The sequence below is a fragment of the Vulpes lagopus genome, chromosome 1 (assembly GCF_018345385.1).
Source record: "Vulpes lagopus strain Blue_001 chromosome 1, ASM1834538v1, whole genome shotgun sequence".
Taxonomy (NCBI): Eukaryota; Metazoa; Chordata; class Mammalia; order Carnivora; family Canidae; genus Vulpes; species Vulpes lagopus.
The window spans coordinates 65,092,938-65,110,106 of record NC_054824.1 but is presented as its reverse complement, the minus strand read 5'-3'; the positions used below and the strand labels follow the sequence as shown (position 1 = coordinate 65,110,106).

Sequence of the window (17,169 nt, the reverse complement as noted above, 5' to 3'; positions counted from 1 at the left end):
GGTTAAAAAAAAAAAAAAAAGACATGGGCCTGTAGGGGAAGTGTGCTATCTTTATTAGGGGATCAATGAAGGCCTTTCAGATGATATGACATCAGGGAGACCTGGCTAGAATAAGGAAACAACTCCTAGGATCGTCTGGGGAAGTAAGTTCTAAGCAAAGGAAACAACTAGTGCAAAGACTCAAAAGCAGAAGCTCATGTTGTGTGTTAGAAGAAGGGTCAGCAAACTATGGTTCACTGCTTGGTTTTATATACAAAATTTTGTTGGCATCGTCATTTGTTCACATATTGTCACACAAGGCTGCTTTTGCTCTACAATAGCAAAGTAATAGAAGAGTAATGCAGAGACAGTACAGCCAACAAAACTATTGTCTGGCCCTTTACAGAAAAAGGCAAAACCTTTTTATTTTTATTTTTTTATTTTTTGCTAAACCCTTGTATATGATGAACATGAAGGAAGTGAATATAACAGGGAGAGGCAAGCAGGGGCCAGATCACTTGGTAGAACAGGACCTGGTAGGTCCTGGTAAGCTAAAACCAATAAAAAACCAACCAACCAACCAACCAACCAACCAACCAATCAACCAACCACCAAATGAAAGATGCATCTCCAAGGATTAGGGGTGCAGACATCATTTATAAGGCTTCCTTTCACCAGCTCACTTCAGTGTGCCTGTCTGAACTCTGCTTTTGCTGGTCCTCTGGTTCTCAGCCTTTTCTTGTATGGCAGCAACATGCACATCTGAGGGACACCTGGGTGGCTCAGGAGATGATCCTGGGGTCTGGGATCGAATCCCACATTAAGCTCCTTGCAGGAAGTCTACTCCTCCCTCTGCCTATGTCTCTGTCTCTCTCTTTCTGTGTCTCTCATGAATAAATAAATTTTAAAAATCTTTTTAAAAAATGTACATCTGATAGACTCCCATGAACACACCCCTGATAGACCCAGGCAAGCAAGCAGATGTATAACATGGAGTCACCTTGCAGGTGCATTAATAAAATGGCAAAACAAACATTCACAAATAATAATAATTTCCTAATATATTAAATGCATCACAAAGGCACAATGATAACCACTGCTACAACTACATTTTCTAGCTTTTTTTTTCATTTGAGCAAAATTCCAGACACAATACATATTCAAGTACCTTGCTACTCAAAGTATGGTCTGAAGACCTGTAGCATCAGCATCACGTTGGAGCTTATTTGAAATGTAGAATCTTAGGCCTTGGCCCAGACCTACACAATCAGAATTTTTTTTAAAGATTCTATTTATTTATTTGAGAGAGAGAGTGAGAGAAAGAGAGATCATGAGCAAGGGGGAAGGGCAGAGGGAGAAGCAGACTCCCCGCTGAGCAGGAAGCCCAATGTGGGACTCAATCCCAGGACCCTGGAATTATGACCTGAGACGAAGGGAGAAACTTAACCAACTGAGCCACCCAGGTGCCCCAGAATCAGAATCATTTTAACAATCCCCAGAAGATTTGGTCACTAGCATTTGAGATCACTATCCTGATTGGTCTCTAATTACTCTAAGAGTTTGAAATATAGTTTTACATGTCAAAGAGGTTAGCCTATTTATACTATTCATACTAGTGAATGCTGGCTACAACTTAAAGGTTAATAATGAAGGATTGGCTAAATAAATAATGATACATTTATCTAAATAGAAATATTAGCGGCTGGCAAAATCAATACTGTAGAAGGACGTGAGAATTTATTCGTAGCTTATCATTAGGTGAAAAAATATCAATTATAGGCAAGACTAAGACTAAAACAAATGTATAAGTGATAATCAAAGAACAGAATATGGCTCTTATTAATCTAAACAATATAGTGATGATATGACTAATAAAATGAGGAAAGAATATGACTAATAAAATGAGGAAAGAAAAATGGATAGGGAGTGTAAAGCAGTGTAGTTATATTGACTTCCACATCTTTCATAGCCACAGGTAACAATATGTAATTTAAAGCTAATAAATCAAGTAATTATGTTTACAATGTAAAGTCAACTAACAGTCAATAGGATTGAGGATTGAGTACTGAGGAGTGAAGTTGGGAGAAAGTGGAAATACTAACTTCTTATATTTCTTTTTTACATGATATTAATACTGCCTAAAAACCCAAAGGATTAAGTACTGTAAGTTAAATAAAAAAAAACTTTGGAACAGAAATCTTAAATTTTCCAAATTATCAAAAGAAACACACACAAAGAAAGGGGAAAACAAAACAAAACAAGAAACAGAGACCACGTGGTAAAATCACCAAGATAAACAAAAAGCAAACATGTGATGAGATAAACAAGACTTCAATAAATATAAATGAGCTAAACTTACCTATTAAAAGAAAAAAAGAAAAAAGAAAAGAAAAATAGTCTCATACTGTATTACAAAGTAAAATTCAACTATTCTCTGTATACAAGTAACATACCTGATAAAAATGACTCAGGCTGAAAACCACAGTGTACACAGAGTCATGCTTGGCAAATGCAAACAAAAGCAAAGGTCCCAATTTTAATATCAGATAAGGATGAATTCAGGGCAAAAAGCATCAAAGTATACAAACATGGCTTTTTATAATGATGAGAGGGGACAACCTGTAATGAAGACTTAAAAGTAGGTTTTTTATGTACTCCAAAACCTAAAAAATACAAAAAAATTCTATAATCTCATGAAAATTATTGATTAAAAATATTAACAGAGTCTATCCATCCACTAAAAGAACAATACATTAAAATCAAGGGTCAGGATCAGCGGTTGAGCGCCTGCCTTTGGCCCAGGGCATGATCCTGGGGTCCCAGGATCAAGTCCCACATCGGGCTCCCTGAATGGAACCTGCTTCTCCCTCTGTGTCTTTGCCTTTCTCTCTCTCTGTCTCTCATGGATAGATAGATAGATAGATAGATAGATAGATAGATAGATAGATAATCTTAAAAAATAAATAAAATAAAATAAAGGGTCATTTATTCCAGGAATAAAATGATGGTTTAATATGAGTAAATATTTAAACTTATTACATTAATTGGTCAAAGAGAAAAATCACATAATCAATCTCCACTGAAAGAGATTTTGTGAAATGCAACATCCATTCTTAATTTAAGAAGAAAAAAACCTTTTAATAACATAAATACAGATGATAATTATCCATCCACTTACCCTAGAGCCAGCAGCATGCTTAATGGGAAAATACTAAAACCTGTTCATAAGGTCAAGAACAAGACAAAGACATCATTGACTATCATTCTGATTTAACATTTTTCTGGATGCTCTAGTCAATGTTATTAGATAAAGAGAAAAAAACAAGAGGTGTAAAAGCTGGGAAAAGAGGAGTCAAATTTTACATTATTGAAAAAGAAAATAATTATCTATGTGGAAAATCCAGGCAAGCGAATGAAACACCATTATACTTAGTAAGAAAATTCAACAAAGGACAAGAGTTATAATAAATATACCAAAATCAAGAGCTTTCATATATATATATATATGACATCTATGTATGTATAAAATAAAAGGTCAGGTGCTCCATAAGTGAATGGATGGGTGGGTGGGTGGCCATATATATATATATATATATATATATATATATATATATATACACAACCAGTTGGAAGAAGTAACATAAGTCCTCAGAATGCACACTTTTTCCCAAACACGCTAGTCTCCCTCTGTTTGTCACCTTTTTCCTAGGTGGTTTCAGGTGACTAAAAGGCTATCTTTGCCCCCGCCTGTTTTTCCAGGGAGTAGCTGACACTTGTTCAAACTCAGCACAAGGTCATCTTCAGGAGGCTGGCCCCTTCCAACCAGAGCCTGCATTCAGACATCACACTGTCAGAGCGCTTACCACATTATCCTATAACTATCTGATTATCAGCTGCCTCTCCCATTTGACTTGAACTCCTTGAGAAAAGAGCCCAGCACCAGGCCTGGCAAAGATTAGTTCCTCCATCAACCTCCATGTTAAGATAGTCCATTAGGCTTCTGATTCTCTTCATAAGAAATAACTCAAGCCTGAAGACAGACAGATCAATGGATAAAGATGGGCAGATAGATAGGGAGAGATATGTATTCAGAGAAGTTAAAAAAGCAGGTGCTATTTATAGATTATTATGTCTCATTTGGTCACATTTATGAATTGTAATTCTTTTACCAATGAAAGAATTAATTCAGTAAAAAAAATTTATTCAGTAGAATGCTATTAAACTGACGAATGCACAAATGTATCTTTTTTGGAAATAAATGGTAACAGATTTTATTTGGTTTCTTTTCTAAAATATTTGTGATTTTTGTTGTGTTGACTTTTAGGATATTCCGATTTAGTTTTTTCATTATCATTATCATTAATATTATTGGTTTCCCCAAATTAAAACCTTCTACTGTAACACAAAAAATAGAATGTATAAATATACTTCATAATCCAATAGTTTTGCCATATTCTCAATCTGTTAAAAAAAATCTTAAAAGATAGTTGAATAAAAAGTAATGTAAACAGTTTCACCAATGGGAACGAAAAGGTCAGGTGCTCCATAAGTGAATGGATGGGTGGGTGGGTGGCCAGATGAAGGACACAGAGAATCCACTCTCCATGTGATAGCGCAGGTGATCTCTTAAGAATGAAAATTGGGGGAGGTGCCTGGGTGACTCAGTCGGTCAAGCATCTGCCTTCAGCTCAGGTGGTGATCCCAGGGTCTTGGGATCCAGCTCCCCATTGTGGTCCCTGCTCAGCAGGGAGTCTGCTTCTCCCTCTCCCTCTGCCTGCTGCTCCTGCTGTTTGTACTCCCTATCAAATAAACATTAAGATAAATTAATATTTAATTATTAAATAAATATTTAAGATTTACTTAAAAATACATAAAAAACTAAAATTAGATTGTGTCATTCTCTTACATAAAAATATTATGTAATATGTAAATAAAGCCCAAAACCTAAAAGAGAAAAAAGAAAGCAATGAGCAGAATAGTGTGCATAGTGTGCTACTGTTTGTGGGCTGGACAGAGAATAGTGTGACATGGGGGAGGGAGACTCTACCCCTGTAAAACTTACATGCCTCCTGAACTCCTGTATGCAAGTACAAAAATAAAATATTCTTTTTTATGATTCCAAAATGTTTTAAAACGAGTTTGTGTTTCTTTTTGTAATTGTTTTTATAATTTTTTTTAAAGATTTATTTACTCATGAGGGACACAGAGAGGTAGAGATATAGGCAGAGGGAATAGCAGGCTCCCTGCAAGGGAAGCCCCATAGGGGACCCCAGGATCACAACCTGAGCCAAAGGCAGATGCTCAACCACCCAGGTGCCCCTGCAATAATTATTTTTAAAGAACACTTCAAAAATAATGCATCTTTAATTACTTTATAGTCTTTGGAGTTAGTTCCTCAGCATTTTAAAGCCATGCATGTGTTCTTCTCCATGTGTTCCAAATGAACAGTTTGAAAAATGGTGAACCTTGTTGCCCCTTTACAAAACACTTATCTTTCTTTGCTTAGATCTAATATATGCTAAAGTTTCCTTCCTATTTAAACATTTGTGATATCAGTGGTTCTTGTTCTTTGGTGAACTTTGGCTTATGAGACTGCCCGAAGAAGGCTGCTAAAATACAGATTCTCAGGGTGCTAGGCCCAGACATTCTCCAGCAGCAGGTCTAGGTGGGGCCCTGGAATCTGAATTTTAACATCACTACAAGAGATTCTAATGCAGGTGGCCCATAGTCCACACTTTTCAAAATATTCATCTATGACTTAAGGAAACTCAGAATTGTTCATTTAAAAATGACAATCCTATTCAGTACAGAATTTAGATTTGAAAGTGATCTCTCCTTCTGATGACTCCTCCCCTAACACACACACACACACACACACACACACACACACACACTGCTTAGACCTTTATAAACATCTATATTGTGTTACATGCCTTTATAATGTGGTTCTCTGTGTACTTTGTCTTCTCTCTCAGCTTTTTGAGAGATCCAAATCTTTATCTAACCCAATGCTCCAATGTTGCAAAATAAAAAAGTAGGTGACAAAAGACCAGAGCACACAGTTCAAATTTTACTTTCTTGGGCTTAGGGATCAAGTTTCTCCACTGGCTGTACAAGTTCCTAGTATCCCCCTTCCCCCCCACCCCGCCCCCAACAAAGCTCTGATATAGACAAGCACAGTGCCAACCCCTTCAAAGCACAGTACTGCCTGCTAAGTCTAGAGACGGGCTGTTGTTTTATTTTAAAATATCAGTATAAATCACTTCTGGTAGTTTTCTGTGCCTTTCCCAGGACCTCTGATGAGCCCTTTCCTCTGTGAATTTTAGAGTGAAAAAGAATTCCTAAAAAAGTAGCACAAGTGGTTCAGATAAACAGCCCGGTGGGTTTTCCACATCACATAAATTATCAAGTATGGGGAGAAGGGTTGGGGATGTATAGCAGCAGCTCCGTGCTACCCCCTGGTGGCAAGATGCTCCATGGCATCCCAGCCCCACCAGGTATCCTGGCTCTCAGTGGAACAGTGTGTACTGACAGCCCAAGCTCACTTACGGGTCCCCAGCAGCGCCAAGCCTAAATACAAATTTGCTGGTAAACAGTCAACAGTGCGAGGAGCAGGAAAACATGCAGTTAGAATGTTACTTTCTTCTGCCCAGCCTGAGGATCATCATTCTGTCAACTGTGTAACTTTTTTTTTTTTAATTTTAGCACAATTTATGAGCCTAATCTTAAGGAAGAGATCAGTCAAAGGCAAATGTGGAAGACCTCAACTCAAAGCACAACCCTAATAGCATAAAATATATATACCTAAATCATCACCAGCAAAACTCCAGAGATTTTGAGAAAAGTCACTGCACCTACCAACTGGGACATTCACCTTGCCCTGATCCAGAACCTTCAGAATGGGTCAAGGCTAACTTGGAAATGATTGTCCCAGAGGTACAATTTGGGTGATTTAGCCTGCAGAACAGAGAGGACTGAGAGAGAACAGAGTAACAGTTCACCAGTCTGGAGGATTTTCCATGTCCCCTGAGATTAGATAAGAAATAACATGGAGTGGCACTGAGGGTGGCTCAAGTGTCTCAGTAAAGAATTTCCTAAAAAGTGCCTACATCTTGTACCTGGATTCTTCTTTAGGGGTCACTAGGAAAAAAAAATATTTGGCCAGGAATAAACGTGCCCAAGGTGAGGGGGATGCATTTGATGGTATATTGGGGTCCCTTCCAGCCCTACAAGCAGAGCTTCATTTAACAGTGTCTATGAATAGACAAGATAGGATAATGTGAATAAAAGCAAAAACCAATGTACTTGTAAGGTTCAGACAGAAATGACCTCAACCCGTGCACACAGCAATCATAGGGACTGAATGCATCTCTGGGATTTCAAGTTCCCTGGTGACAGAAGCAGCCTTTAATGGAAGCTGCTTGCTGAGCTAATGGTAGAGCCCTGAGTGGAAATTCTGTGATCAATAGGCCTTTCTAAATTCAGGAAATCAAGACTGCACCTAAAGCCTAATGGTCTGATAAGAACAGCAAATACATACTGTCCTTTTCTCTCCTCCCTGCCATGCATTTAATTGGTTCACACCCCATTTTTCCTAGAAGTTAATGCTGCCATTATATGCAACCTTTGGCAAGAGGTGAGCTAGGAGAGGTGATAGATCGTGCACAGAAAATCCCTTGAAAGATGAGCTTAAGGCAATCAAGCTCCACCTCATTATACATAGCTACATTTTCAAAGTATGCTAGTGAGGTGTCCACTGCTAAGTCGAGTCTCTCCTATGCTTAAACAAAGTCTCTGCTGAGACTGCTAATTGGATCACATGTTCCCAGTTCAGAGTTATAGGCCCTTTGCTTTAGGTAAAAGTTTGATTTACACATTTTTGAAATAAAAATTCTTTCCTAGAACAATGCTTACTGAACTGGGCATTGTAGTAAGTCTTTGATCAGGGATATTTCTTCCTTGTATTTGGCTTGTATGAAATGTAAAAGCCCAAGTAAAATAGCAGGGAAATGAAGAAAGGCTGAAGAAAATAAATCAGGAAATGAAATCATGTATCTTAAATACAATCAAAACTTGCCTGCTTAATAGGGATTCATCTGTTTCCCACACTTTCTAGGGGCCCAGTTAGAACCTGCAGAAGACTTCTTTATGAGGTAAAGAGAATTCAGCTCAAGAAATGAACTGACATCTGAGCGACAGCTAAACTCCCAATCAGCAAAGGGCTGGAGAGAGATGCTAAGGAGGTGAGAAGAATTTTCAACAAAGGCAGTTAGCCTCAAAGTGTGATCATGAGAGTATACCCTCTGTATTCTTCCTACAACTGAAACTTCCCTCACTCTATTATTTTTTAAAATTATTTACTTAATCCCTATGCCCAACATGGGGCTAGAACTCATGACCCCAAGATCAAGAGTCACATGCCCTTCCAACTGAGCCAGCAAGGCACCCTGTCTCACTCTATTGTCGATATTGCTTGTTTTACTTTGTCTACCACCCTCCCAGCTGGACTGTATGCTCAGAGCAGTAAGAATATGTCTGCTTGAGCAGCCCAGGTGGCTCAGTGGTTTAGCACCACCTTCAGCCCAGAGCGTGATCCTGGAGACCTGCGATCGAGTCCCATGTTGGGCTCCCTGCATGGAGCCTGCTTCTCCCTCTGCTGTGTCTCTGCCTCTCTCTCTCTCTCTGTCTCTCATGAATAAATAAATAAAATCTTAAAAAAAAAAGAATATGTCTGCTTTCTTCATTATCATATCTCAAATGCCAGCCAGAGTACTGGCACTCAATGAATAGGAGTTAAATTTAAATTGAGCTAAGATTTTGCTGTATGAAGCAAATCAGACAAGAACAAAAAAAGAATTCAGCAACAAGCATCTATTATTTAATGACATCTCATAAGTATTAAAGTTAGTGTCATTATGTAAGAATAACTGCATTCTGAAGTTATGAAAACTTATGGAGGAATCATTAATTTCTTAAAATCTTAAGTTTAGAAAAAACTATTGCTTTAAAACCAGACTCTACTTACTCATCAGTGTGATCTCATAAAAAAGGTATTTAGTGGTTTGCTTTGCCCAAATTTAATGAACCCAAACTCTAACTTTGTACTGGAAGGATAACTGAAATCATGTATGTTTACCACCATTTACATAATTTCTTACCAGAGGCCACAGGTGACAGGGCTGCTTATTCTAGAGCCCTCAGAATATAAGAAACAAACCAAGTTGCCAGTAAGTCTGGAGTTCCACTTCCATAGTTCTCTTTTGAATACACTCAAGAATTATTTTCTTGTTGAATTCATCAATAGCCAGTTACTAAATCTATCAACACTGACTATGTGAAATCCCTGCTCACACCTGTCACTTAGGACTTTGTCTCATCTTCCTTCATTGAGTAGAAGCAGAATAACTGAGGAGAGTGAAAAATGGTGATGGGCAATGGGGATCTGTTGCTGAAAAGTAGATGTTTGAAAGACATTTTTTCAGGACGCCTGGGTGTCTCAGCGGTGAGCATTGCCTTTGGCTCAGGTCATGATCCTGGAGTCCCAGGATCGAGTCCCACATCGGGCTCCCTGCAGGGAGCCTGCTTCTCCCTTTGACTGTGTCTCTGCCTTCTCTGCATCTCTCATGAATAAATAAAATCTTTAAAAAACAATTTCTCATTAAGAAAAAAAAAAGCTATTTTTTCAATACCATTAATGACCAAAAAGAAAAAAAAGCAAGATTTAAAGCAGGAAGGAAAAACAAAAACAAAACAAAACAAAAAACAAACAATATCAACAACAAAAATCCCAAAAAACAAAAACTAAAACTTGCAGCTTAAACTTTCCAGGAAAAAAAAATGCTATAAATATGAAAAGACTTAAAGAAAACTTATTTTAATACACAGTTCTGATGTACTGCCCCATTCCTTCAAATAGCTGGGTACTTTTTTTTTTTTAAGACTTTATTTATTTGACAGAGAGAGAGAGAGCACAAGCAAGGGGAGCATCAGATAGTGGGAGAGGGAGAAGCAGGCTCCCAGCTGAGCAGGGATCCCTGATGTGGAGCTCGATCCCAGGACCCCAGGATCATGACCTGAGCCAAAGGCAGACGCTCAACTGAGCCACCCAGGCGTCCCTAAACAGCTGGGTATTTTAAAGTTACCTCCTCAGTGCCCTTCTAATGCTCTGAAAACCATCTCTCTCAAATAATGAGACAAACAGATCACTTTCCTGAGTAGGTAATTTTTATAAATTGCATCAGATCCACAGTGGTATCTTTCACAGGGTTTCACTAAAACCAAAGAAAAGTTCAAAGATAAAAATGCAGCAAAAGATCTGGGAAAGAATGTAGCACTTCAGTGTCCCAGAACTAACCTGCAAGCTGTCCTTAGTCTTGGGCACCTGAAATCAAACCCGCAAGCCCACGTAGAAGGGCTCTGAGGACTACATGTGAGGCTAGCTGCATGACAACAGAGTTGGTCTATCTCCCCACCAGGGGTCTAAACTGTAACTCGTGCTCCAACTGCTCTGCAGTCAGGGTGCCCTGGATGGCTTCGCAGCCTGGGTTAAATACAGAGTAGGCACTCCTCTCTCCCTCTTTCCTCTCTTCTGGGCCTCGTGTCCCGACGTACATCCAGTAGAACAAGGACAGGACAAAATAGGCCAGGCCAAATTCCAGTTCCACAAACAGTCCCAGCAGGACTAACCAGAGAAGAACCTTCAGGAAAGTGATGCTGGTCAGGAGAGACTGGTCCTGGGGCGATGACAGAGGAATGGCTGTATTCCGTGGTGGCTGTGATGTGCTGCTCCCAGGCTGAGCCACTTCCTAGGACACAGAAACAAACAAAGAGTATGGGCTCAGAGATCAAAACCAATTTGGAGAGACAGTTCTCATTGCCCTGAGAAGGCCTCCGGTTCATTGATTTCTATTTTCTTGCCCTGCTCTCTAAAACAATCATCTCCAAAGAACTCACATGCCCTGTTCCGACTGAATCGAAACTGATCTGCACTTACTGAGATGGGTCTGACTTGATAAAAAAAAAAAAAACTTTACAGCATTTAGATGGATTCCCATTCATGGGAGTCACTTCCTCAGATTAGTCTTCTGCTAAAAAGAGCTAACTTGTGCCCCATACAGAAACTCCCCAGTAATTGATAATGCAACAACCACACCTAATGCTTACACACAGAATCAATGTTTATTGACTTGATTAGATGATCTATAGTTTTGTGAGTGACATGATTCTAAACTGAGAAGTATACCAGAAACAGGAAATAAAAATCCCTTCCACCTATTAAAAACAAATCATCAGTATAGCCACAACCTTTCCATCCTGGGACGGTCCTACACACCCCCAGGTCCAGGCAGTCTCTCCTAACTGGACTCCCTGCCTCCAATTTCTTCCCTCTCCACACCATCCTACATAAAGCTGCTAAGTGAATTTCCTAAAATACCCATCAATCTCTTATTCACAAACCTTCAACAAATTTTACTGCCTGAAGTTTAAAATTCAAACTCCTTGGGCTGGAATCCAAGCAAGGCCTTCCATTCATTCAACAGAAAAAAGTGCCAATACACGGACTCCTGTGTTGGGTGCTAACAGGAGACACAGATATTTAGGCAGCTTTACAGAGGCCTGAGCTCTAGTCCAGTATTTTTTTTAAGATTTTATTTATTTATTCATAGAGACACACACAGAGAGAGAGAGAGAGAGGCAGAGACACAGGCAGAGGGAGAAGCAGGCTCCATGCAGAGAGCCTGACGTGGGACTCAATCCAGGGTCTCCAGGATCATGCCCTGGGCTGCAGGCGGCGCTAAACCGCTGCGCCACTGGGGCTGCCCTAGTCCAGTATTTTTTAAACATTTTTGGGTATGGACCATAATAAGAAATACATTTTGTACTGTTGCCCAGCTATATATGTAGAAAAAGTTTCACAAACCAATAAATACCTTCAACACATATGAAATCCTCATTTTATATTCCATTTTTAAGTATTTTTAAGAGAACTAGATCCTCTAAATTGATTTCACCACCCACCAATAGGTCATGGTTTGCAGTCTGAAAAACAACGGCCTAAAAAAAATTCCGTGTACAACACAATCCACAATCCACTGCTCTATCAATGGACTTCTACCACAGTTCAACAGGTGTTACTACCCAAAGACACTGCCCACCTGTAGCCTGGGACAGGCTCCACTTCCTACCCATTCCTCAGCCCTCTGCCTTCCTTCTAGGCCAGCACGACTGGTGAAATGTGTATCCTTGACCTCGGCCATCAACGGAGAGAGGGTGCCTCCTCAGCCTCCCACAGCACTAACTGCTTCTCTTTCTCACTAAGCACCAAACTATCTGCCAGTTGTTTTTCTTTTAATGCAGGTCACACAGGTCCCTAGATTGCCACCAGGAGGCCAATGGACTGCCATTCATTATCTTTTGGCATCTCCAGACCGAAACACAGCACCTCAGACACAGTTTCTCAATACAGAGCATAACTTCTAGTTCATTTCTTCAATTATATCCCCCCATTCTGTGATAATTTAAAAGGGGATCACAAACATCATTTGGTCTCAATAAAAAAACGGAGGTCATCTGATTTACGTTGCTTCAGAAATTCCATTTTGTTAGAACCTTTTTTCGTGTCAATGTTGTAATTATTACACCTTTTCAGGGAGATTGGAAAAGCCTTTATTTAACATGCTATCAGCAACACACCCCCTTCTGACACACACACACACACACACACACACACACATTTGTTAAGTAAATAAATGTCCCTTTCCGATTTGACCAGTGTGCAACAATAGGGAAATCACTGAAAGTCGCAGTAGGGAACTAATATAATCTGATTTATATTTAAAACTATACTCTGGCTGCCAAGCAGAGAATGGGCTACAGGAGCAAAAGCAGGTAAATTGTGAGCAGCTCATGCAGGAGGACCAGGCATAAGTAGGGGGGTGATGGAGAGTCAGAGAGAAATGATGGACTGAGGGATACAGAATATACTCGGAATGTATACGACTTGAAATTCATAGTAGACTGAATTTATTATTGAGGGAGTATAGAAAGAATAATGCTTATGGCCACCACTTATTGGGTGCCTTCAAGATATCCTGTAATCCAGGAGACAGGCACTATTAATCCCAACTTACTGATAAGGAAACACTGAGATGTTAAGTTACTCCCCTAAAGTCACACAGCTAGTGATAGGCAGAGATGAGGTTAGTCTAGAATCCTAGGATGGTCTCCTTCCAAAGCCCTTTGTACTTTAATTAAGAGGCCTTTATGGGAGATGGCAAGGAGAAGGGTTAGACCTAGAAGGAGATGGAGGAGGGTGGAAGCTGCAAACCAACCAGCAAAAGAAACAAACAAGAGGGGAGATACAGAAATTCCTTTACCTTATTTGGCACTGGCTTTAGTACCAGTGTGGCTTCTGCTATAAAAGCTGTGTATGGAAGTGTTTGTGGTTGTCACAGCACATGGGGGCATCCTTTAGGGAAAGTACTTCCATTTCTTAAATACCAAGCTGCTTCCCACCTCAGGGCCTTTGCTCCTGTGGTTTTTTGAGCCGAATGCCCACTTGCCCTCATACCACCTGGCTGGCTCCCTCTTCACCTACAAACCTCAGAAAAAATGTTACTACATGTGCCCTTGGCCTTGTCTTGGGTTTTTCCAAAAGTGGCTCCTCCTTATGAAATGTCACCTCCTCAATGAGGTCCTCCTTGCCCACTCCATCTAAAGGTGTTCTGCATCTCTCACCCCCAACTCACTATCACACTATCCTGTTTTTTCCCTTTTCATAGCATTCATTATTCCACTCTTTTGTTTATTGTCTGTGGCCCCCAAAGCAAATGTGTGTTCTGCGAGAACAGGGCTTCATCGGCCTTTATCACCCTGTTTCCTTGGATTCAGGACAGTAGCTGGAACAGAGTGGGCACAGGATATAATTTTGCTGAATAAATGAATGATGGCGAGGGAAAGGAAGACATTAAAAGAGGATTCCTAGGTCCAAGGGAGTGATGCAAAGGCTGTGCTTAGCCAGGTGACTCCAAAGAAGGAGAGCATTTGAGCAGTGGTCAACCTGAGCCAAGGCTTGGGGTGAGAAGTCACAGGATGTGTGGGCACTTGGGGCTGCTGTGGGGGTATGCCTGGGGAGGGAGATGGGGGGGGTGCGGTGGTTGTGCAAGATTGAAAAAGTCATAAGCGTTCTGGGCTTACTGTGGTAGAAACTTGTCACAGAAAGAAATATTTTATCTTGGGGACTGTTTTCTTCAAGCTAAATTCGAGAGTGGCAGACGGAGGATATGGATGCTTCCTTATCAATGACAACCAAGAAGCAATTACAAATAGAAGGCTAAAGAAATTTCTGACAAGCCACCTTCCGTCAGCAAAATTATTAAGAGAGATGGATGGTAAATTGGGAGGGGAAAAAAACAATTTAATGAGAATTTTCACACCAGAGCAAACCCAGGAATGATAACAGAATCAATGAAAATGTGCTTAAGACAGAATTCCTTATGAAAAAGAGAGTAATTAATAAGAACCAACTGTGAGTCCAGCATGTCCTGTCATCCTTGTGTCAGGACATCAGCTTTTGGGTTTTTAATGGAAACTTTCTCAAGTTCAGCTTCTCTGGGTCCAATTCAATGATCTCATAGTCCTTTGGAAATGAGACATTACAGGCAAATCCTCATTGTGTGGGTTAGACATTGTTTTTTAACTGCAGAGAGGAAAAAGGGTAAGGGAAGTAGATTCTAAAATCTTAAGCGATTATGCTCAGTGAATTCTAATCAACAATAAAGTTACCCTGAGACAAACTGCATGCAAGGAAATGGGATTGTTTGAACCCTGCTGAACTCTTTCTCTAAGTCTGATGGAACCCTGCATGTCATGGGGAATAATATCTAATCAAAATCGAGTAACAATGAGTTCTCGTTGGTTTAAAAAAAATTGCCTAAAACCAGATTTTGTGCAATAATAAATGAACTAAGAGAAACAATTTTAAGAGGAGCAAGGTACACTTCTGCTTCAGTACATTTTTCATTTTCAAAAGGGGTTTTTGGCTCTTACTACACTTTTGAGATACAAAGACTTTGTCACAGATTGTCTCAAAGCACCGAATTTCCCTCGGTGTCCTGTCCTGTATTCCAACATAGATAATCCAATCTCACACCTGCAAGGCCCCTTGCCACATTACTCCTGAGTGAAAACGAAATGAAAATACAGATGGGCATCAAGGTCATCTGCAAAACACGAGAATACCAAGAATTAAAGGGTGACAAGTCTGTAATACTCATCGAAATACTGTTTTCACCTGAACATTTACTGTAGCACTTGAGTAAGTTTCCCTAGTTCAACAGCGGTGCACAAGCCTGCGCAAGCTACGGCCACCTCTCGCAGTTAGAGGGACCACATTTTTGCAAGTTTTGTGTTCAAATGCCATTTCTAAAGCAGAGGCTGTCTGGGCTGCAAGTGGCCGAGGTGCGAAATCAGAGAAATACTTCACTACTGCCACTTCTTAGCAGTATCCAATTAGACCTTTTACGCTCTATTAGCGGAGGGCTGAGGCTGAAAGTGGTGGCGGGAGGTTTCCCCGAAGCCGCAGGGCATCACAATCACTCGCTGTGAAGAACTCAAGGGCACAGGTGCGTTTTTCCAGGGCCCTAGACCCCTCGTTTCCCGATTGCAAACAGGAGCTGCGTGGGTCGCAGGCTGGGGGAAGGACAATGTCAAAGCCACGGATCAGTGCTGACACGAGTGGCCGGAGACGGCCGGGCACAGCCGCCGCGCAGCAGCCCAGCCCCCAGCCGAGGGGGAGCCACCGGAGGGGGCGTGGCCCGCTCCTCGAAGGGGGCGTGGCCCGCCGGGCACCAGGCGGTGAGCGGGGCGTGGGGCGTGGGCGGGGCGTGGGCGGGGCGACGGCCGAGGCTTGCCCGGAGGCCCAGACGGCGTCCCGGAAGCCAGGTCCCGGGGGCGAGGCCTCCCTCTCACCTGAGCGAGGCTGGGCTGGGCCCGGGTACTGGCGGGCCTCGGTTTCCACACGAGGAACCGTGTCAGCCAGCCTGGGGCTGCCTTGGGAGTCGCGGCCGCTTCCGCCTTCTCTCCTGCGGTTTGCGCACTCTGGCTCCAAGTGCTGGGCTCCGCCGCCAGCCCGGCCCGTCTCCTGGCCGCCCGGAACTCGGCTAACCGCTGTTCCATGGCGCGCGCCTCACGCCCCGCGCCTCGGGAGCGCGCTCCCGCCCGCGGGGCCCCGGCTCTCCGCGGTGCCCGGCGTCCGGCAGCAGTGCGCCTGCGCAGCGGCGGCTCTGGGCCGCGCCTGCGTGCTGGCGGCTCTGGGCCGCGCCTGCGTGCTGGCGGCCGGGCCGGCCCCCGAGCGCGGGCTTTGTGACGCTGATGTGGCGGGATGTGGCGGGATGTGGAGCCGCCGGCCCTTTCTCGGTGCGCGCCGCCGCGTCGCCAGCCTCCCGGGGGAGGTGGTTAGGGGTCGAAAGCACCGGAGCACCTGCCGGGCCCAGTCGGAAGAGCCTCGGACTCTTGCTCTCGGGCTACGAGTTCGAGCCCCTGTTGGGTGTAGAGATGACATGAATAAATAAAAACTTAAAAAAAAATCGGGATCCCTGGGTGGCGCAGCGGTTTGGCGCCTGCCTTTGGCCCAGGGCGCAATCCTGGAGACCCGGGATCGAGTCCCACATCGGGCTCCCGGTGCATGGAGCCTGCTTCTCCCTCTGCCTGTGTCTCTGCCTCTCTGTCTCTCTCACTGTGTGCCTATCATAAATAAATAAATAAATAAATTTTAAAAAAAAAACTTAAAAAAAAATCTAAAGCATGAAGACACTGGACCTGCTGCGGGGGCTCTCCTGAGGGGAGCTGTACCGTGCTCCATCTAGTTGAGGTGCGCTCCCCGCAGGTGCAGGATGCCTTTAGCAGGTAGGCACTACAATTGGGTGCCCGTGCCGGGGTCCCAGGGCATTAAAGAAGGCCCGTCGTCTCGGGGGTTCTGGATCACGAGGGACACCGCATACAGTCTCCCCTTTTGCCTTTTACGAAGTACGCGGACCTCCTTAGCACGTGCAGGGTGACCTCCCCGCCGGCAGGGCCGCAGGCCACGCAGACCTCTGTCACTGCCAACTACCTCTCCGTGTGCCTAGATGGCTCAGAAACCTAAAACCAGAAACCTTTTATTAGGGTGCAATTTAACATACACAAATCTTA

At 42.4% G+C, this 17,169-nt stretch overlaps 1 protein-coding gene across 2 annotated transcripts; it reads right to left on the bottom strand.

Moving 5' to 3' along the window:
* Nucleotides 1-2,967: 2,967 nt before the first annotated feature.
* Nucleotides 2,968-16,294, bottom strand: SAYSD1 (SAYSVFN motif domain containing 1). 2 transcript variants are annotated; one of them, XM_041725279.1, is made up of 3 exons: nt 15,949-16,294; nt 10,666-10,784; nt 2,968-4,778 (listed from the first exon to the last, which is right to left on the bottom strand). In XM_041725279.1, the coding sequence occupies exons 1-3, from the start codon at nt 16,153-16,155 to the stop codon at nt 4,649-4,651; spliced, it is 456 nt and encodes a 151-aa protein (XP_041581213.1). In that variant the 5' UTR covers nt 16,156-16,294; the 3' UTR covers nt 2,968-4,648. The 2 variants fall into 2 exon arrangements, with proteins under 2 accessions (XP_041581213.1, XP_041581205.1); XM_041725271.1 differs by lacking the exon at nt 2,968-4,778 and having other exon boundaries at nt 10,186-10,784; nt 15,949-16,275.
* Between the last annotated feature and the right edge of the window lie 875 nt (nt 16,295-17,169).